Source organism: Chrysoperla carnea, chromosome 2, assembly GCF_905475395.1.
Source record: "Chrysoperla carnea chromosome 2, inChrCarn1.1, whole genome shotgun sequence".
NCBI lineage: Eukaryota > Metazoa > Arthropoda > Insecta > Neuroptera > Chrysopidae > Chrysoperla > Chrysoperla carnea.
The window spans coordinates 3,074,071-3,095,489 of record NC_058338.1 but is presented as its reverse complement, the minus strand read 5'-3'; the positions used below and the strand labels follow the sequence as shown (position 1 = coordinate 3,095,489).

Here is a 21,419-nt window from a genome sequence, read left to right as displayed (position 1 = left end):
ACCAAGGCCAGCCCCGAGTGTAAGCAAAAGAAACAAAAGAGATAATATTTAATAAATCGTGTAAAAATTAAAGATATATTTATATTGTTTTTACAATTATTTTAATTAATATTTACATAATTAATTTAAGTCTAATTAGTATAAAAGAAATATTAAAAAATACATTTTTTTACATATAAAAAAGAAATATGAAAGTGGTTAAAGTACTGCCATTAAGACATCGATCAGTAATTTAAACAAGGATATTAAAATCATGGTAGAATTAGACAAGGTATGCTCTTGCGCAGGTAGGAGTAGGATGGGGACATTCTCTCACTTTCGATAATCTCCCTCGCACGGTACCCAGTCACCACCGGCCCGCTATTAGTTTATAAGTCGAAAGCGAGCCCTTAGCGAAGTAAAAAACCACATAATTATATATGTTTTTTAAAAAATTTGAATCAGGAAGCGGGAACAAGCTAAGATGGCGTCGGCTGGGTACATGCGCGAACTGAAACAAAACTCGTCCTCCATCGATTCTACCAAGCTAGTGCGGGAATGAACTATTTTTCTCACACATACTGAGTGAGAAAAGTACTTTTTATCTCACGGCCGTAGATAAATAATTTTATGAAATCAAGAACGGAAGAGTTTCAGTTAATTTTAAGTGGAAATTTCTGGTTTTTACTACCATAGTGTTATTTGCAGTATTGTTCACCACTTCCACGTATATATATTTATCAAATCAAAAATAATGACTATCGTAATTTTAAATATAAAAGTATTCCTAAGATCATGGCCTCTAATAATATAATCATAATTAAAATACATTTATTATATAATACTTCACGACCCATACGACGCATTATATTCTTACTTTGATCTAAACCATCGTTTGCATTATGTAATCGTTCATTTGCACGTAATAATGTTTCACGTTGTTCTTCTAATTCATTTACAACAGTTGTACCAATATGTTCTGTTTCAATGGCCACACGTGTTGTACGTGCTAAACTCTCTGATGTACGTTCGAGAGCAGCACGTCCCTCCATTGCAATTCGACGATTTTCATTCTCCCAATCATAATCACCAAATGCAGTCATTGTAGCGTTTTTCGTTTATTTACTACGGAATTTAGAAACAGTTTCTCGGATCTGAAAATAATGAAATAGACTTCTAAATTATTTCTTATATCTCTAATCGATTTGAAAATTTGACGATAAGTAGTTAAGACCCCAAGAAACCTCCCGAGGGTTGTAGTTCTCATAAGCGTTACCTCATACGTATATGAGGCAACTTCTACACAATATTACATCAAATATGTAATTTGTATTGCATAAAAAATTACAAAATGGGAATAAATATGAAATTTGATTATTGTATAGTTTATCAGTTTTTTTCATACAGTAATATATTTTTATTTGTTTATATGAATTTTGATGTCTTTACGAAGAAAATGACCGACGCTGAAATTGCCTATCGTTAAAAAAAAATCTTTTTGAGCGACTTTAAAAGGCGGTCTTTTTTTAATTCAAATAGATTGTACCAAATTACATAACGATTGCATATTTTTCACGGAATAAAGAATTATAAACCAAATAAAAGCAGGTTTTCGACCCTTTCCCTTCTGAGTTTGCCCTGTTACGAACTTTTTCTTTTAAAAAAGTAGTACGCTTACACTATTATCTAAGCAAGCCATTTCCAGAATCGATACTAAATTTGAGGGACAATTTCAATTATCCTATTATTTCGAATTGGGGGAGGTAGTTAATAGCCAGGTTCTGTCAGTTTAGAAGAAAGAGAATCAATGCATGTTTTCCCAAAAGTTTTCCCCAGTTTTCCGGTCTTTCAATTAAAGTTATACTAATATTGAACCAAAATTCATAGTATGATAATGACACACTATTTAAACATTTTTTTTAATTATATGATCTTAATCTAGATCAAATTCTATAAATTTTTTAATGTTATTTTATTAATTTCCTATGAAATACAAAAACATTAATTAATTACGTGTAATAACACTATTGGTTTGGTTTGCATGTGCATATGATTATAAAAAATGTTCAATGTTAAAAAAATAATAAAATTTTTTATATATAGTAAAACTAAATCTACCTTGCGATAAGTAACTCAAGTTTAAAATAAAATAATTTTAATCAAAACATAATTTTATCACTTGTTTTTATATTTGACAATTGACATATACATTTAGTTACTTGACAAAAAAAAGTGTGTACGCCACACAACCTCTATGTGCATACAACTTGTAACCTCTATGATGAGGGCGAGTATGAACCTTATTTCACACGTTAAACTTTTAAATAGTTATTGATCGTTTTTTTTTTTTTTTTTTGGTACTAATTACCAAAATATTGATATTTAGTTCTATTCCAGTAATTCATGCTACGTGTGTTAAAAATGTCATTTTTAATAGGGAATATTCATGTATTTTTTTTATATTTTTAATTCATTGTTTACACCGTTATAACAAAGTAAAAAATATAAATACTGTTTAAAAATGCTGTAATTAAGTAAAGTGTAAACAAATATTTAAAATACATTATAATTTTGAGATATTTAAACGCAGTTTTTTGGCGCTCTCTGTTGATGACGTATAAGTACGTGATCTGTCAATTAGTGACAGTTCCATGTATAAGTTACACTTTAAAAAAATGAATTTACAACACAGAATTTACACTCGTTATTATTAAGTTTTCTAATAAAAAGCCGTAGAATAGTATAATTTAATGAAATAACATATAAAATGTAAGTAATTAATATCATACAGTATGTCAACAAATTTGACAAGCCCGTACTATGATGTCACGTCCGTATACAAATTTGAATTTCCGTTTTATAAATTTTTAAATGCCCTCACTGAATTTGTACTTTTATTAATTAATTTTAAGTAATTAAAAAGATATTAATTACTAAAATAATGGTTTATTTGAAATGTCCAGTCATTAAAGTTACGGAAGAAAAATATTTGAACCAAATTTAAATTTCATGAATATTCCCTATTATCATATGTTATTAGGCGTGGTAAATTGTCTTCAAATTCAAGGAGCGTGTGCATTATACGGCTTTTAATTACTTATTTTAAAAGTTTTAGAGATTTCTTAAGATTTTGCTTGCGTGATCCAACTACCTTAATCAAATCAAAAACAAAATTTTTATGATTTTACGATGTAACTCGTATTCCACTTTCTCGATCGTACACTGCCAAATGTAAATATTGAATGGAATTTTTTTCAAATTAATAATTTGTATCTCCTCAAATAATTTTATTCAATAGATATAAAAAATCCCCTTTATATCTCTTAAAATACCTTATTTAATTTTTAAAGACAGATACTCCGTACTAACTTATATACAGTGTATGGAAGTGAAAAATGTACTTAATTAATGCCAACATGAAATAAATAATAACAAAAATAAATAAAATGAAATTATTTTAAAAATATGTATTAAAATATAATTTTAATAAAAAATAAAATAAAATTGCAATTAAAAATAAAAAAATTAAATAATAATTAAAAATAACTATTATTAATTATTGATGATATTCGTAATTAAGTAGTGTAATTTGATTTTCTACGTGTCATTTTTTATAGTTTCTTTTTTTTTTTTGTTGATGCGACGTGTCATAATTGTTACGACTCTTGAATTGTTGGCAGCCGCATGAAAATGGTGGGCAATGCAAGACCTAATCAAAGCCGGCAAAAGTCATATAGCATGAATAATAAAGCAGGCTTAAGTAGTTTATTGATATTTACAATATTACTTTTAGCATGGATATCAGGTTTTTCATCCCGTTTATTCGCCGTTATTAGATTTGAAAGTATTATACATGAATTCGATCCATGGTATGTATTTGTTGACACTGTGTTTACATTCGAATTATAGATCCGATTTTTTCAATGAAATTATAAAATCGATACGATTTTTATATAGGTTTAATTATCGGGCCACCGCTTATATGGTACAACATGGATTTTATAATTTTCTTAATTGGTTTGATGAGAGAGCATGGTATCCACTGGGACGTATCGTTGGTGGAACTGTGTATCCAGGATTGATGATAACATCTGGAAGTATACATTATATTCTTCATTCGTTAAATATTCCTGTTCATATTAGAGATATTTGTGTGTTTTTAGCACCTATTTTCAGGTGAGATATATGTTTTTTTTTCTATAAGGTGGGTACAAAAGTCACTTTAAACATTTTGAAAGGTTCGATGTATTTTTAGTTGGATAAAAGAATACATAAAATAGCCATTCTTAGGGAATTCCCAATAACTGCTTCGATTTTGATGATTTTTTTGTTTTTAAATGATTCTTTTTGTATATTATTTAAAATCAGAAACATTTCAGATTGGGGAAATAATCTGGAGGGGGGAAAAGGCAACGTCCCGATTGATATATCGATGCCTTGTCTAAATCGCTTTTGATAGATGTTTGAAATTTCGACAGGATATTGATTTTATAGGGGATGAAAGTTTGTATGAAAATATATACAAACCGTCTTTTTTGAATTCCTTACTTAACCGATTTTAAAAATTGGTTCACCTATAGAATGCTACATTTTTTTCGCATCTCTATAACTGAAATAACCTGTTTTCTGATCTCTTGTTATTGGGACCCTCTGTAAATGAGATAGATATTTATTTATACTTGGATATCGAGACACTGGGTAAGTGAGACAAATTTGCAGGTCCCTTGATGTCTCACTTAATCAGGTTTCACTGTAATATATTCAAATATACATAGCTAATTATTTAATCGTAGATAATCACTATAAAAAGCATATAAAGTGGAACCGTGGTGTCGAATTATCGAATTTGTCAGACTATAGAATACTGCCACCTTGATTTTCCCACTTAAGATGCGAAGTATTCTAGTATTTAAAAAAAAATTTTTAAAGATATTGCGCGGGTCTGTTGTAATTAACCGCGGGTCTACTGTAATAGGGTATTCCACTATTTTTGAAAAAGTACCTCAAAATGTTATTTTTGCTAATAAAAAACCACCAAAAATTTATTTCGGAAAAATACAGACGCTTTCTTGCCAAAAACTTAAATTTTAAACCTTTTTTAAATTGTCAAAAACGTGGGCATCCAATTTGATGACGTAATATGGGTATCATTATACGAAATAACACAAATAAGTTTGACAGATCTATTCATAGACATCTGATTATAATAAATATAAATACTTATTATCTATGTATATATTATACCCAGCTGTCTACACTGGGTATAATATATACCCAGTGTAGACAGCTGGGCCAACATAATTGATGGTCTATGATTCATACCGCTATGACATCACAGCAGGTCTTACCCGCGTTTTAGGTCACGTGATATACAGTTTAAAAATTACGATTTTTAATTTTAATATTTTAAAAGAAAAATGTGCTTTTATGACTCGAAATCAGAATATTTATGTATATTTTTACATAAATTTTAACATTTTTCAAATTTCATTATTTATTTTTGACTAACGATAATACCCTATTAAGAATGAGACCTATTTCAAAACTCTTTTCATGTTAATTCTTATATATCTTCGTCCCCAAATATGATGGACTCCGAAGTTACTGCCCAGTTAGCCTTGTAGTTTAAATTCAATTTACTGAGTTATCAATATTTAAAAATTAAAGTGACTTTTGTAGATTTCTATTTAAAGTTAAAAATCATTTTTTTAAACAAATGTTTGATTTTTTTTGAATGTACAGTGGATTAACAGCAATATCCACATATTTATTAACAAAAGAATTATGGTCATCGGGTGCTGGTTTATTTGCGGCATGTTTTATAGCCATTGTGCCTGGATATATTAGTCGTTCGGTAGCTGGCAGTTATGATAATGAAGGAATTGCAATATTTGCATTACAATTTACTTATTACCTATGGGTAAAATCTGTTAAGACTGGATCTATTTTTTGGGCCACAATGACTGCTTTGTCATATTTTTATATGGTAAGTATCTTTTACATTTTTTTTAAAAGTTTAATACAGTAACCTTGTCGTTTGAAAGTAATGAAGCAAAGAATTTCAAAGTTAGAAATAATGAAAAATTTTGAAAGGATTTATCTCGGAAAGTATCGGGTCTACAGAGATGATTCTAGTCTCATATTGTAGCAAATTTAGTCGACTTTAAAAACATTTTAAAAAGGTACTTCAAAAACTGCCCGTTTATAGATCAAAATTTAGAGATTTCATCTTTATTGCTCCTCGCATATTGGGGAGTATGTTTTATAAATTTGTTTTTCGTTTCAGGTATCTGCATGGGGAGGTTATGTATTCATAATAAATTTAATTCCATTACATGTGTTTGTGTTACTTTTAATGGGTCGTTATTCACCCCGATTGTTTACAAGTTATACAACATTTTATATTTTGGGACTCTTATTTTCAATGCAAATACCATTTGTTGGTTTCCAACCGATACGTACAAGTGAACATATGGCAGCCTCAGGTGTGTTTGCATTGCTGATAGCTGTAGGAATACTAAAATATCTGCAATCAATATTATCAAAATCAGAGTTTAAGTACCTGTTCACAGTTGGTCTTTTATCAGCTGCTGGAGTTGTATTTTTAACAGTTGTTGCATTAACATATGCTGGAGTTATTGCTCCATGGAGTGGGCGGTAAGTTTATTATTTAAAATTTATTTAACACTCCTTAGTTCTATCCTCTCCTAACTTAAGGAACAAGTTCTCAGTAAAGATATTAATTAGACAGGAATGGGATGAGAACCAAAGCGTGGTTTTCACTGCTTCACCCTGTATTAAAACCAAAAATATAATTTTTTTTATTGCTTAAGCAAGACTTAGTCATTTGTCCACTTCAATTTTCACTTCTTGGGGAAAAGGGGCAGACATAATGGGCGTGGTTTTGTCTATCATTACCGAAAATGATTCTCCCCACACCCCCTTTACGTAATAACAACTACATTAGAAAGACTACAGATCACGACCAAAATTCGATTCTGTCTCTTTGTCTCTTAGACCATATTGCCATGTGGAGATGGATTCACTTGAGCCATCCTTTCTTTGATGACCTCTTCGAACTTAATTGATTCTGTTATCGTCCAAACCCTCCTGTTGTTCTTAAATAGCTTCAAATGTAGTGGCCTGGAACGGGACAACCCTCTTTTGGTATCACAACGGATACTTTGCTCTAGAAGTGTGTCTCATCCCAGGGCAGCCACCCTAAGCTAATTTTAACTGAAATAAATACATTTTTTCCAGGTTTTATTCATTATGGGATACAGGGTATGCTAAAATTCATATACCAATTATCGCATCTGTGTCAGAGCATCAACCAACAACTTGGTTTTCATTCTTCTTTGATTTACATATTCTTGTTACCACTTTCCCAGCTGGATTGTGGTATGTCATTAAGAACATTAACGATGAACGAGTTTTCGGTAAATATTAACTATAAAAATTTACCCAAAAAAAAAGAAAAGAACTTGAAATGAATTATTATTTTTTGACAGTTGTTTTGTATGCGATAAGTGCCGTTTACTTTGCTGGTGTCATGGTTCGATTGATGTTAACACTTACACCGGTTGTGTGTATGTTAAGTGGTGTTGCATTTTCAGTACTTCTTGAACTATTCTTAAAAGATGAAGATTTACCATCGAATGAAGATGGCAGTGATAAAGAAGAAGATACGTCAAATTCAAATAATAGGAATTTATATGACAAGGTATGTTGTACTCCCATTCAAGGTCAAATTAAACGAAACACACATTCGAAAATTTACATTCGGATGCTTAAAGGCATAGTTTTGTAATCCTTAGTGTTTTTAGCCACTTTGTAAACCTTAGTGTTTTTTACCACGATATTCTTTTTAATTTTAGACTATGTAAGGTCTGCACAATTTTAATTATTTTCTTTTCTTTTACAGGCAGGAAAATTAAGAAAAATGAAACATGAACAACAAAAAGAAGGTGACGGACTTGGAATGAATTTACGAAGCGTTGTAGTAATAGCCATTCTTATGTTATTAATGATGTTCGCCGTACATTGTACCTGGGTCACTAGTAATGCATACTCAAGTCCAAGTGTGGTGTTAGCATCATACGGTCCAGATGGTACACGATACATATTGGATGATTTCCGTGAAGCATATTATTGGCTGTCACATAATACAGCGGATGATGCTCGTGTGATGAGTTGGTGGGATTATGGTTATCAAATAGCTGGTATGGCGAATCGAACAACGCTAGTTGACAATAATACATGGAATAATAGTCATATTGCTTTGGTGGGCAAAGCAATGTCATCAAATGAAAGTGCTGCGTATACAATAATGACATCCTTGGATGTTGATTATGTTTTAGTCATATTTGGTGGGGTGATTGGCTATTCTGGTGATGATATTAATAAATTTTTATGGATGGTTCGTATTGCTGAGGGTGAACATCCAAAAGATATTCGGGTAAGTTCATTTCACTTTTTCATTCCTAAAAATCCTTTCTACTCTCTTCAAAATAACAAGAATAATCCATAAATTCTCTAAATTCTCTAAATTCTTTTTTATTTTCAGGAAGTTGATTACTTTACAGAACATGGTGAATTCCGTGTAGATTCCAAAGGTGCACCAACTTTATTAAATTCATTAATGTATAAATTAAGTTATTATCGATTTGGTGAATTAAAATTAGATCAAGGTTCATCACCACCAGGATACGATCGTACAAGAAGTTCTGTCATTGGTAATAAAAATTTCGATTTAACGTATCTAGAAGAAGCGTATACAACGGAACATTGGTTGGTTCGGATATACAGGTTAGTATTTCTACTAGAAAATTAATTTTATTTTATTTTTATTTTTTTTACAAAATTCAGTGAACTCTGGACGTAAAATGCCAAGCGGAGCATTAAATATAATTTTTATATAAATTTTTGTTTCAGAGTAAAAAAACCCCATGAATTCAATCGTCCAAGTATTCCTCCAACAAAACGAACTGTAAAACTAAGTCATAATTTTATATCAAAAAAAGTAAGTTTATAAGTTTTTCCAACAAAAAATAAAGAATGATTTGAGGGCCCGTGACGAATTTTATACGACATAACTAGTCAAGTTTCACTGTATAAAATAATGATTTTATCTTGGAAAATGTATATGTAGACTTCTAGAAATCGGTGTGTTTTTATTGTTAAAAATGCTCTAAGGCTCTACTCGACTTTTCATGAAAAAGGTCTATTTTTCATTTTCAGCATAAATTTTTCTTCCGCCTAGAAGGGGTGAGCAAGATCTTACCCCTGGCCAAGATCGCAAAAATTTTTGTTTTTGACTTCTTTAAGTAAGCTTTAAACAATACAGTCGCACAGTTTTTTTATAAAGACTCACTGACTGTTCTTGGATTCCGATTTATAAATCTTACAACTTGTTCGAAAAAAATCATAGAGGAAAGTTTGGTAGACTCGTCATAAAGAAGCCATTCACGAAGTAAAAACCTGTGGGGCCCCCCCCCCCCCCCCACAGTCTACAAACTCCCAACATTCAAATATCATAAATATTTGAGACATGTTTTTAGATAAAATCATTATTCTTTATGACGTATTAAAATTGATCACAGCCTCCCTCCCGATGGGATGAGATAAATGAAACGTTTTTTCCAAAAATTAATATAATTTTTTTTTTCTTTTGTTTATTTAGAATTCTAGGCGCAAAAAAGGTACATTAAAATTTAAACCAATTGTAGTAAAAGGTAAAAGAAATTCTAAACAACAATCATCCTAGTCTTTTTTTTGTAAATTGAAATGTGTTCATAATAAATAATAATAAATAAATAAGGGTACGTAGATAAAAAATAAACCCCTCTCATCAACAACAAAAACAAAACAAGCAAATGAAGTGAAATATTAAATAATAAATCTGGCAATGTTAATTTTGATATTGATAAATCAGTAAACAAATAGAATTAAGTTACATTAATACATTGGCTCATGTGTGTGCATTTAAAAAAAGAAAAAGTCCCAAATTTATTTTTGTAATATATTTATCGTTCAATTTTCGTTCCTCAAACCAAAGAGTATAGGGTAGAGAAGAAGCAGGAATATAATTTTAAGTGACATCTGGAGTCTGTAGCGATCAACTATTAAGTTTGTCGGCTTTTGCGGGTATGACTATTAAGTTTGACTACTTTGCGGGGGCGACTAATATCTATTAAGTTTAAAAGCCTTACTCGGTAGAGGCGGTATGGGCTGTTTCTCCTCTATCCTATCCTCTTTGCCTCAAGCATAATAGTACAGGAAATAATCAAACTTTTTTGATAATGAACCGATTTTGATCGAACATGGATCATTTTTTCGTAATTGCAATTTGAAAAAGTCCCTTAAATTAGTTTGTGAACTGTGTGTGTTTTTTTTCTTGCACTAATTTACAGGAGTTAATTTTTTTCTAAAAATCGGTTTATTATTTACTGAAAGTAAATATACAAAATCCTTACAAATTTCGAGAGGGAAGTTGCTGCCATTTTGAGAAAAACCTTTACGGCCTATAACCCCGCAACCGTGCACTTTAAGCTAAAAATGGTAATAACCTTTTTTGTAGATAATAACTAGCAGTTATCCACGTTATAGCCTTCAATTCTCTCAACTTCCTTTTTGTTCATCATCTAATATTGTAGCTTTTAGTGCGAATTTTTTAAAATTGGTTAAGTAGTGAACTCAAAAAGGACGGTTTGTATATTTTTTTATACAAACTTTCTCTATTTCACTCTTTTAGGGGATGAATTTTGAAAAAATTTGTCTTATGTGACACCTACTGTATGCAATCAATATCTTCTCGAAATTTCAAACTTCTATCATTAGCGATTCAGGCTGGGCATCGATATATCAATCGCGACATTGGCTATTTCCCCTCTTTGAAATGTTTCTGATTTTAAATAATATACAAAAATAATCATTTTGAAAAAAAAAATCATCAAAATCGGAGATGTCATTGAGGAATTCCGACTAAAAACATACATTGATGCGACTAATTATGTAAGAATAAAAATCATATCTTATTTATATTTGACTCAATGATCTTTGTATTATTTGGATACAGATACCATTTTTATCGATTTGTAGCTCAATCCGCGTCAATATATTGAGGTAGCTCACGGATATTTCCAATTCGTAAGAGTTTTTAAATAGCGTATTAAAATGGCATCGCTTTATAAAAGCGCGCTAACTTACGTATCTAATATTTATGTTTTTTTTTTTTTTTTATTGTTATTTAGGTTTCGGTGGATCTTCTATCCAAATAATAAACCAAATCATTGATTTGATTTGACTTTTTTTTTTAATTTTCATTTGTTATATATATTTTTTATGAAGACACAAAGCAAACATTTCATTCTACATAATTATTTTTCATTTTAATCAATCCAGTGAACATTTTTTTAAATTATGCCATATTTGTGTCAAATATTAATCACCCCTTCCCATTTTTTTCAAAGCTACATTACGTAAGAACATGATATAATGTTTTTACGTTAAAACATGGAAACTGATAAACTGCACATTAGAGGGAATGGACGGAAATGAGTGTTCAGTACCGTGAAAAAAAAAGTCGGAACTAATGTTTTAATCAAATGTAAGTGCAATAGATACGTTCTCTCGACGTCCGACAAATTGATGATCCGATATCTCAGTACTTTTCAAGTATTTCTGTATAAATAGATTAGGAAATATTGACATAAATATGACAAACATTTTTGAAAATGTTCACTGGGATGTAATAAAAAAAAACTGGGACATGTGTTTGTAGACAATTGTATGAATGTGATTTCACTGTTGATATAAGTATTGTTAAATATGTTTGAAATACACTTCTTATAGTTAAACAAATAGTTTATTATTTATAATTTAAATTTATTCGCAGAAAAGTGGGCACAAGGACGTGTTTAACAATTTTATCACAATTATTATTTTAGTAATGTTTCAATATTTTTATTAGATCTTCATAAGACATCTAAAATCAACAAAATAAATAAATTATTATTTGTCAATCCTTTTAAGGAAAAACCTATCTACCGATTTTAATTGGAATCTTTTTACAGGTCATTTTATAGACATAGAATATTATACAGATCTACAGTCATTACTTCAATACATTTCGAAGCAGTCGTACGAGTTCCCCATTTCGGAACTCGCTTAATAAAAGCGCGCTAACTTTTTTTATTCGAATGCTATTGCTCGACTAAAGACTCGACTTAATTCACGTCATAAATATATAGATATATATAAAAGGACGTGAAACTTGAGTGGAGAGGATAGCAGGAAAAAAGCCCCTATCTGGACGTGGTCTAATCCTCGGTCGTCAATTTATCACCGCTCTGGGCTCTCTTCAAATTATAGACGTGGGAAAATGATTAAATCCTACCGTTATTCCTTTAGTCAGAAAAATCTCACGAGCTGTTTACGTGAAAGAAGAGTTCAAATATAAGAGCTAAAATGTAAGCAAGCCACTGGAACAAATTAGGTGGAAATTGTTTCTTTAGACTCGTAATTCTTTTTTTTTTGTAGGCGTTTAAAACTATTTCCCTTTGTATCATTCTCATAAAAACTAAATTGTGTGATACAATCTGACAATGTTCTTAAGGAATCATCTGCATTCATCCTCAGACCAAAATACATACGTCCAGACGTCTCAAGGGAGCTGGCCTACTATATATATATATATAAGTCTGTGACATAGACGGACCCGCCTTATCTGTCATTTATATTATTGGAATGTACTTCTATTCCAGTAAATCAAAATAAACTACTTGGTGGTTTTTGATTAATATATTATCCCAAAATGGAATTCAATGATTTTGAATTAATTTGTCGAATTTGTTTACAACAAGATGAAAAAATGATTTCATTATTTGATAAAGTTTTAAATTTTCATCCAAAAACATACAGTGAAATATTAATAGAATGTGCTTCAGCTAATGTAAGTTTGTATAAAATATATTCAAGAATTTTAAATTTTTATTATTATTTAATTTAGATATCCACAGATGATTTATTACCAAAAAATATATGCATTCAATGTTCCACTTACACGGAACAAAGTTACAAACTTAGAACTCAATGTTTAGAATCTGAAAAAATATTACATAGGGCTCTCGAAAATTTACGAATCAAAGAGGAATATCCATTTCATAATGAAATTGATATCGACGATAATTTTTGTATAAATGAGGAAAATGTTTGTAAAATTGAGGAAGTTGAAGAAGATTTATTAAATGAAGAACAGGTTGAAACAACGATCACTAAAGTTTTAAACAAAGATGAAATCGATAATTATCAATGTGAAAATTGTTCAGGAAGATTTTCATGTGTACTCGAATTACATATTCATACCAAAAATATCCATTTAGATTCAACAATACAATGTCCATTTTGTAAAAAGATGTTTACAAATACTCATCCTCTTAAAGTACACTGTAAGGAGTTTAATCGTTGTAATATATGCGGGGAAAAGTGTGGATGCAGGAATAATTTAATTAAACATAGAAAAATTCATCAAACATGTGAAATATGTGGCAAGAAATTTGGTAACTTAACTAAATGTATTAATCATAAAATGGTAGGTAGAAAGTGTCCCTACTTTGTTATGTAACTGTTTAATTCACTTTATTTTCTTTTTAAAGGTTCATTCTGGTGAAAAACCTCATTTATGTCCTCATTGTGGGAAAGCTTTTGCAGATTATAAAAATTTACAAGATCATATACGAATTCACACTGGGGAAAAACCATTTCAGTGTACGCTTTGTGGTAAGTTTATCATTTCCTCGAATCGTCGGATAAAGGAATACATAAAAAATAGCCATTCTTAGGGAGTCTTTAATAACTGCTTCGATTTTGATGATTTTTTTTTATCAAAATGATTCTTTTTGTATATTATTTAAAATTAGAAACATTTCAGATGGGGGAAATAATCTGGAGGGAGAATACACAATGTCACAATTGATATATCGACGACCCGCCTAAATTGCTTATGATAGAAGTTTGAAATTTCGAGAAGATATTGGTTTTATACAGTAGGTATCACATAGAAAAGGATTTTTCGAAATTAATCTCCCTAAAAGGGTGAAGTAGGGGATGAAAGCTTGTATGAAAATATATATAAACCGTCATTTTTGAGTTCACTACTTAAACGATTTTAAAATTTCTTTCACTTATAGAAGCTACATTCATCCAGGGGATGAATTTCGAAAAATCCTTTCTTATGTGACATCTACAGTATAAAATCAATATCCTCTCGAAATTTTAAACTTCTATCATTAGCGATTCAGGCTGGGCGACGATATATCAGTCAGGACATTGGCTATTCCCCCTCTAGATTATTTCCCCTTTATGAAATGTTTCTGATTTTAAATAATATACAAAAAGAATCATTTAAAAAAAAAAATCATCAAAATCGAAGGTGTCATTGAGGACTCCCTAATAATGGCTATTTTATTTTCCTTTATCCGACTATGATGGTTTGATGATGACGAATTTTTGTTTGTTAATATTTCTAGACGCCAAATTTAGAGTTAGTTTTGGTTTGAAAGCGCATTTAACTTCTCACTCCAACGAAAGAAAGTATTCGTGTGAAATATGTAATGCTTCGTACAAACGAAAATCGGCATTAAACGAACATATGAAGACCCATAACAATTTAATATACCAATGTAATGTTTGCGATAAACAACTTCAAACTAGTGATGGTTTACGAGGTCATCGAAAGATACATACAGGTAAGAACTAACTAACAAAAATTATGTGTTTAATTCGAAAAATACGTTATTTTAAAAAAACATATTTTATTTTTAGATGAACCGAAACATGTTTGTACGTACTGTGATAAACGATTTTTAGAAAAGTATAATTTAAGAACTCATATGAGAACGCATACTGGAGAAAAACCATTTGCTTGTGATTTATGTGGAAAGAAGTTTACTCACAAACAATCCATTTATACTCATCAAAAATATTGTAGGAAAAAATTAAAATCAAATATAGAACAATCAAAATCACATAGAAACTTGGAAAAAAAAATTGAAATCGAGTAAAAATATTCGAATTAACCTCTGATTAATGATTGTAAAGTTGTAAAAATAAAAATAATAAAAAAAAGTTAATTTTTATATTATGCCCTTTGTTTTATTTTCACATACCATTTTCCTGAATTAGCTCGGGTATTGTTTTCTGCAAATTAATGCAGAAAGTTTCTTGTTGGAATATGTTTAGAAATATCCCTTGAATGTAAACCCAAATTGACGGCAAGATGTTATTGAAGACAGGTGAGTAAAAGGTATCTATATTACATTATTGATAATTATTATATATCAAAGATGGGGTAGTGGTTAGCATAGTCGCCTCAGGTTTCAGATTACCACGGTCCGAATCTAGCATTGGCCCATTTAATTTTTAATTAAAAAAGTTATTATGCCGAGATAATGTCATTATTTTAGATAAATAAGTGAGAGATGAGGCAGGTGTATTTTATGTTTTTATTCCCACCCCCTGACAGAAGAGTGATTTATGACATAAGTAGGTAAGTGGGATTAATATAATTAATTTTATTTTTGTATGAAATAACATGTTCTCCTATTTTCGGGATAACGTTTTCAAATTAATATAAATAAATAAATATCGTTATATATTTTAAATTTTGTTTTATTTTATTCTATCCCATTTTTCCTTTCAGAACAAAATTATTAATTAACTAATTAATTTTTTTTTAGTAAAGGTACAAACAAATTCTTATAAAATATAGGTGAGATAAAGAAGTTGGATTGTAAATACGTAATATTCTTTTTGGATTTTCATTTTATTTTTGTGTGGTATTTGGTTTGTAAAAAAAAGTTGATGCAAAAAAATTTTTTTAAGATTAAATTAATTATATGGAATTATGTGCAAGTAATTCGTAAATAGTTTTTATGTATTTTGATTTCATTTAAATAAAGTTGAAAACTTAAACCCTGTTTTTATTTTATTTTTCCCCATCTCTCTGTAGCTATACAATATTATTTCAGTTAAAAATAGGTGAGTATTTCGAACTTCACGATAGGTAAGTATTTCAAACTTCGTTTGCCATTTTTTTTTGTAATAATACTACTCAAAATTTTCCGAAAATGAGTTTTACTTTTTGTTATAATTTAAGAAAGTCGAAAATATGAATATAATTATTTATTAATACGAATAACAGAGCCCTAATGGTATAATGGTTAGCGTATCTGACTTCGAATAAATAGTCCCTTGGTTCGAAACTAGGTGAGGACATATATATTGAAAAAAAGTTCATTAAATCTTTTAAGCAAAATCTGATTTTTATTTTCATTTTTTTTCAAATTTCCACCACAGCATGTTTGTTTGCCTAGTAAATGATGAAAAAATTAGTTTTTTTTCGTTCAAAAACTTCAATTTTTTTCACATTTCTACTAGGAGAACATCAAGGACGGACGGAATAAGTAGTACCTGATAGCAAGGTAATTGTTGTCACCTCGTAAGTCAGAAAGTTAGTGGTCTGCACACCCGTGTTTGGTGAGTGTGACCTCTAGTGGGCAGACCAATAACTTTCTGCCAAAATAAAATTTTAGACTTTCGGGGTGAAAACACTAACTCACCTTTCTCCTTATCAGGAACTACTAATTCCCACTTATGTTCTCCTAGTACAAATGTTGAAAAAATTGAAAATTTTTTCGAAATTATATTATTTTTTGAATATAAAATTAAACTGACCAATTATTTATATTAGCTGACCAATTATCAGCGAATGCTTCCCGATCGCGCATAGGTGGAGTTTTTTCAATCTTTAATAAAAATTTTCTGATGCTGACCAATTAATGAGACCAACTGACCTTTTATGACCAATTTCTGACCTTTCAGATGGTATAATTGGTCAATCGAAATTCCGCACATGAGGTGCTAAGATCGCGGAGCTAACAAACCATTTTGTACATATTTTTAATATTTTGTAATAGGAGAATATGATTTTTAAGATTGAAATATATTAAAGATTATTTAAATTCCCACCCCCTGACAGAATAGTGATTTATGACATATGTATAACTGACGTTATTTATAAGGATACCCCGCCCTCTTGTTATAAATTACGTCAGTTATACATATGTCATAAATCATTATTCTGTCAAAGGGTGGGAATTAAAATAATCTTATAGATACTTTAAACTATTAAAAGAGTGAAAAATTTTTTAAACAGAAAAAATTCATTTAAATTAAAAGTTAAAATGTTAACCCCCGCCCGGATTCGAACCGGCGTACTTTGGTTTCATAGGCAAGTGCTATAACCACACAACCACACGGCTTATATGTTAATGTATAATTATCTTGATACTTACCTTTACTATATAAATAATTAATTGATAATTTTCTTCTGAAAGACAAAATAGGGTAGAAAAAAAAACAAAATTTAAAATATATAACAATTTTTATTTATTTATAACAAAAAAATAAAAATGTTTTAAATTTTCAATATAAATGTTTTATAATTAATTTAATACTTACCTTTACTAAATAATTAATTAATTGATAATTTTTTTCTGAAAGAGAAAGTAGGATAGAAAGTTAAAAAAATAAAACAAAATTTAAAATATATAACAATTTTTATTTATTTAACAGAGATTCTTTTTTTCTTATTAAAGTTTTTATTCAAAATAAGAAAATTCTATCACTTTTATATAATAATAATAATGAGTGTCCCAAGATTAACGTCTGATTCGAACTTCTAGCGTTAATTTTGGAACACTCCTTTATAAAACACAATATATATTTTCTTATAAATAATACTAACTAAATCATAGATATATGAAAATAGCGAACGTTAGCCTGTAAGTGGATGCGATATGCGAAGCGAGAGAGAAGACTGTCAGTGAGTTCCCCTGTGCCCTTGTCTAATACATATATTTATACTTACTAATACATATAATAAGTATACATGTACATATGATTATGACAAGGACACAGGGGAACTCACTGACAGTCTTCTCTCTCGCTTCGCATATCGCATCCACTTACAGGCTAGCAGATCCCTCGCGTTCTTTAAGTATAATTAATATTCTATGAACTAAGCAGGTAAGTAAAATCGTATCCTTAGGCGTCGCATTAGAATATATTTTCTATTGAGAAATCCATTTTGCCATGCACAAACGGGTGGTCAAACAGACACAGTCAATCTAATTTAATATAAGTCTGTGATCTTTCATATGTCAGCTAGACAGGCGTCTTAATGCAAGCGTAATTTTTGTACACAAAAATATTTATAATTTAAAAACACTTGCAAAGAAATTTCAATAATGTCGAATAATTTATTTTGTAATGAACAAAGTTCTATGCATATGAGTGATGAACTCATTAAAGTGGAACATGAATTACAACCAGAAACAGAATTAATAGTTAAGGAAGAAGTATGGGAAGAAAATGTTGCTGCTGCTGAACTACAACAAAATGAAGATAAAGTGTTTTCCTGTGATAAAATATTTACGGCAGAAATCAGTTCAATTGTGCATAAACGAATCCCTAAGCGGGGAAAGCGTTACTCTTGTAACTCTTGTAATAAAAAATTTACCAAGATATCTAATTTACGTGAACATAAACTTATTCATTCTAAAGAAAATAATTTTTCTTGTGATGATTGTGGTAAAAAATTTACTCGTCAAAGCAGTTTAACTCGACATAAACGTAAAATGCACGCTGAAAAAAAACTACCAGATGTACAAGAAAGTTCTTTTAATTGTGAGCAAGATCAGATAAATGGATCTTTTTCATGCGATGTTTGTGAACAAATGTTTGAATCGGAGTTTAATTTTGTTACACATAAACGTTTTCACACTGACGAGTCATTTTCATGTGAAGTTTGTGAAAAAGCTTTTACCCATTTATTAGAACATAAAATTTTGAAAATTGAAGATAAGCCGTTGTATATTAAAGCGGAAAAACAATTACATACAGAATTCGTTCTTAAAGAAGAAGCACCAGAGGAAAGTATTTCACCGGAAGAAATTCATCAGGTAAAAGTTTAGTTTAAGCACTTTTTTCTTAATGTTAAAACGTCTCAGGAAAATAACGAACGTAAATTACGAATTCGTTGACGGAAATCGTCAATAACAGTTTTTCCTGATTAGTGTAAAAAACAGCTAACCCGTGCTAACTCGACCACAGATTATAATTTATTACATAAATAGATAGGCAACTCTACTGTACATGAAATGGCGGGAATTAGATACTATTCAAAATATTTCTATTCAGTATATCATTTTTTATTAAATTTTTTTGTATTTTTATGTTTTCTAATTAAATAAATTGAAGTTTTTTTAAATAAAATAACAAATATTAAAAAAAATAATAATTTTATTGCAATATTTGAAATAAAATAGCATTTATTTTAATATTAACATTATTAATAACAATTAATTATTAGTTTGATGTAAGTTAAATGTAATGTAAAACCATTTTATTTCGTTAATAGTCAATTATAATCACAAATAAACACTACCTAAATGTAATCAACACGATTAACAAGACTTAAGCACTAAAATAAACTCACTACATATCATAAAAAATCGGAAAATAATATAAACACACTTAAAACGACTAAATTACACTAATTAGTTAATGAACAGGGGCACAATGAAAACGGTCAAAATACTTAAATAATGTCACTATACAAATAATCCACAAAATGTTAATAAAGACAACCAATTAAGAATACACACAAAGAAATTTAACGAATTTTAATGACATGCAAACGAATTTTGAAAGACGTATTGTTTATTTATTTAAAAATATATAAAATATTGTTTCTCCAACAACCATTGAAATGGGTAAATTATTATCAAAACTAATAGATGGCCCTACACGAATATAACGTGTAGAACCACCTGGAGAAAAGCACCTTCAGAGAACGAAAATATTAAAAATTTTACAGGTAGTTGCAGATCTGTTTTTAATTAAAAACTATAATCTGTGGGTACTACCGAACAAGAAGCGAATTTCGACGAAGTTCGACCCGCGGAATCTGAATTTTCAACTTGCTAAGAATTTTCAATAGTTTAGGAGCTATGGCCGAATAATCAATTCCCCCCTTCCACGCTGAGCGATGAGTAAGTTGAAAATTCGGATCCAGCAGGTAAAAATACGTGGAAATACACTCCTTGTTCGGTAGAACCTGTAAATGCACACGAAATCCACCCAGCGCCTACACTAGATGCTTATATTAGAAAACTTAAGGACGTTTTTTTTTTTTAGGATGATGATAAACATTTTTCTTATGAATCAGATGGAAATTTATCAGAAGAACATGAAAAAACTGAAAGCGAAGAAAAACAATTTTGTTGTGATATTTGTGATAAAATATTTACGACGAAAAGTAACCTAACCCAACATGAACTTACGCATTCCGCAGAAAGGCCATACACCTGTGATTTATGTGGAAAATCATTTACCATCAAAAAATACCTAATTGATCATCAACGTTCTATTCATGTCGAAGAAAAACCATATTCGTGTACATTTTGTGGAAAGAAATTTTCCGCAAAATACGTTTTAGTCGAGCATGAACGAAAACATACCGGAGAAAAACCATTTTCATGTGATGTCTGTGGTAAAACATTTCATGCGAGAACAAATCTTCTTAAACATCGTCGAATTCACACCGAAAACGAGAAATGTTATTTATGTGAGATTTGTAATAAAACTTTTACACAACAACGTTATTTAAACGAACATAAATTAACACATTCTACGGAAAAATGCTTTTCCTGTGATGTTTGTGGTAAAACATTTGGTGTGAAAAGTTATTTAGTTCGACATCAACGAACTCATACCGGTGAAAAACCATTTGCATGTGATATTTGTGATAAACGATTTTCACGACAGTGCCATTTACGTCGACATAAACGAGCTCATACTGGTGAAAAACCATATCCGTGTGATGTTTGTGGGAAAACTTTCACGACCCGAGGCATTTTAAAAGTGCATCAACGACTGCATACCGGCGAAAAAAAGTATACATGTGATCTTTGTAATAAAAAATTTGCTCATCGAAATACTTTAGTTCAACATCTTAAATCGCACACGGGAGAGAAACCGTTTTCATGTGATATTTGTAACGAGAGTTTTGCCCGACGAAGTCATTTACAAAGACACAAACGAACTCATTCGGGTGAGAAACCATATTCGTGTGAAACATGTGAACGAAAGTTTGCACATAAAAATAATTTGGTTTCACATAGAAGAACTCATACCGGAGAGAAACGTTTTTCATGTGATGTTTGTGGGAAATCATTTACGCGGAGAAAAATTTTGCTTGCACATCAACAGAGAACTCATAATGGTGATAAAATTTTACCGGTTAACAATTTTATGTTAAAAATGTAAATTTTATTGATAATCTTGAACTGAATAAATTTATTTTAAAATGATTCTTT

At 29.9% G+C, this 21,419-nt stretch overlaps 3 protein-coding genes across 5 annotated transcripts; 2 read left to right on the top strand and 1 right to left on the bottom strand.

The window, feature by feature from the left end:
* Positions 1-202: 202 nt before the first annotated feature.
* LOC123293588 (vesicle transport v-SNARE 12) lies at positions 203-2,225 on the bottom strand. 2 transcript variants are annotated; one of them, XM_044874459.1, is made up of 2 exons: positions 2,098-2,225; positions 203-1,133 (listed from the first exon to the last, which is right to left on the bottom strand). In XM_044874459.1, exon 2 carries the CDS (start codon positions 1,080-1,082, stop codon positions 738-740), a length of 345 nt encoding a protein of 114 aa, XP_044730394.1. In that variant the 5' UTR covers positions 1,083-1,133; positions 2,098-2,225; the 3' UTR covers positions 203-737. The 2 variants fall into 2 exon arrangements, with proteins under 2 accessions (XP_044730394.1, XP_044730395.1); XM_044874460.1 differs by lacking the exon at positions 2,098-2,225 and adding an exon at positions 1,658-1,680.
* Positions 2,226-3,570: 1,345 nt separating this feature from the next.
* LOC123293587 (dolichyl-diphosphooligosaccharide--protein glycosyltransferase subunit STT3B) lies at positions 3,571-11,827 on the top strand. 2 transcript variants are annotated; one of them, XM_044874457.1, is made up of 10 exons: positions 3,571-3,848; positions 3,937-4,155; positions 5,722-5,965; positions 6,266-6,636; positions 7,240-7,418; positions 7,491-7,702; positions 7,904-8,437; positions 8,546-8,787; positions 8,914-9,001; positions 9,662-11,827. In XM_044874457.1, the coding sequence occupies exons 1-10, from the start codon at positions 3,664-3,666 to the stop codon at positions 9,743-9,745; spliced, it is 2,358 nt and encodes a 785-aa protein (XP_044730392.1). In that variant the 5' UTR covers positions 3,571-3,663; the 3' UTR covers positions 9,746-11,827. The 2 variants fall into 2 exon arrangements, with proteins under 2 accessions (XP_044730392.1, XP_044730393.1); XM_044874458.1 differs by having other exon boundaries at positions 3,572-3,848; positions 8,914-9,005; positions 9,662-9,716.
* LOC123294208 (zinc finger protein 16-like) lies at positions 10,979-21,369 on the top strand. The gene is made up of 9 exons (XM_044875319.1): positions 10,979-10,992; positions 12,901-12,931; positions 12,989-13,570; positions 13,635-13,758; positions 14,508-14,726; positions 14,803-15,037; positions 17,376-17,385; positions 18,267-19,001; positions 20,239-21,369. The coding sequence occupies exons 1-9, from the start codon at positions 10,979-10,981 to the stop codon at positions 21,367-21,369; spliced, it is 3,081 nt and encodes a 1,026-aa protein (XP_044731254.1).
* The last annotated feature ends 50 nt before the right edge of the window (positions 21,370-21,419 follow it).

Bases quoted from the DNA above. Each gene is read 5' to 3' on its own strand.
- LOC123293588 (XM_044874459.1), bottom strand. From the start codon at position 1,082: ATGACTGCATTTGGTGATTATGATTGGGAGAATGAAAATCGTCGAATT.
- LOC123293587 (XM_044874457.1), top strand. From the start codon at position 3,664: ATGAAAATGGTGGGCAATGCAAGACCTAATCAAAGCCGGCAAAAGTCA. The intron at 6,637-7,239 runs GTAAGTTTATTA...CATTTTTTCCAG, and splicing joins ATTGCTCCATGGAGTGGGCG to GTTTTATTCATTATGGGATA. The intron at 7,419-7,490 runs GTAAATATTAAC...ATTTTTTGACAG, and splicing joins TAACGATGAACGAGTTTTCG to TTGTTTTGTATGCGATAAGT.
- LOC123294208 (XM_044875319.1), top strand. The intron at 12,932-12,988 runs GTAAGTTTGTAT...TATTTAATTTAG, and splicing joins TAGAATGTGCTTCAGCTAAT to ATATCCACAGATGATTTATT. The intron at 13,571-13,634 runs GTAGGTAGAAAG...TTCTTTTTAAAG, and splicing joins AATGTATTAATCATAAAATG to GTTCATTCTGGTGAAAAACC.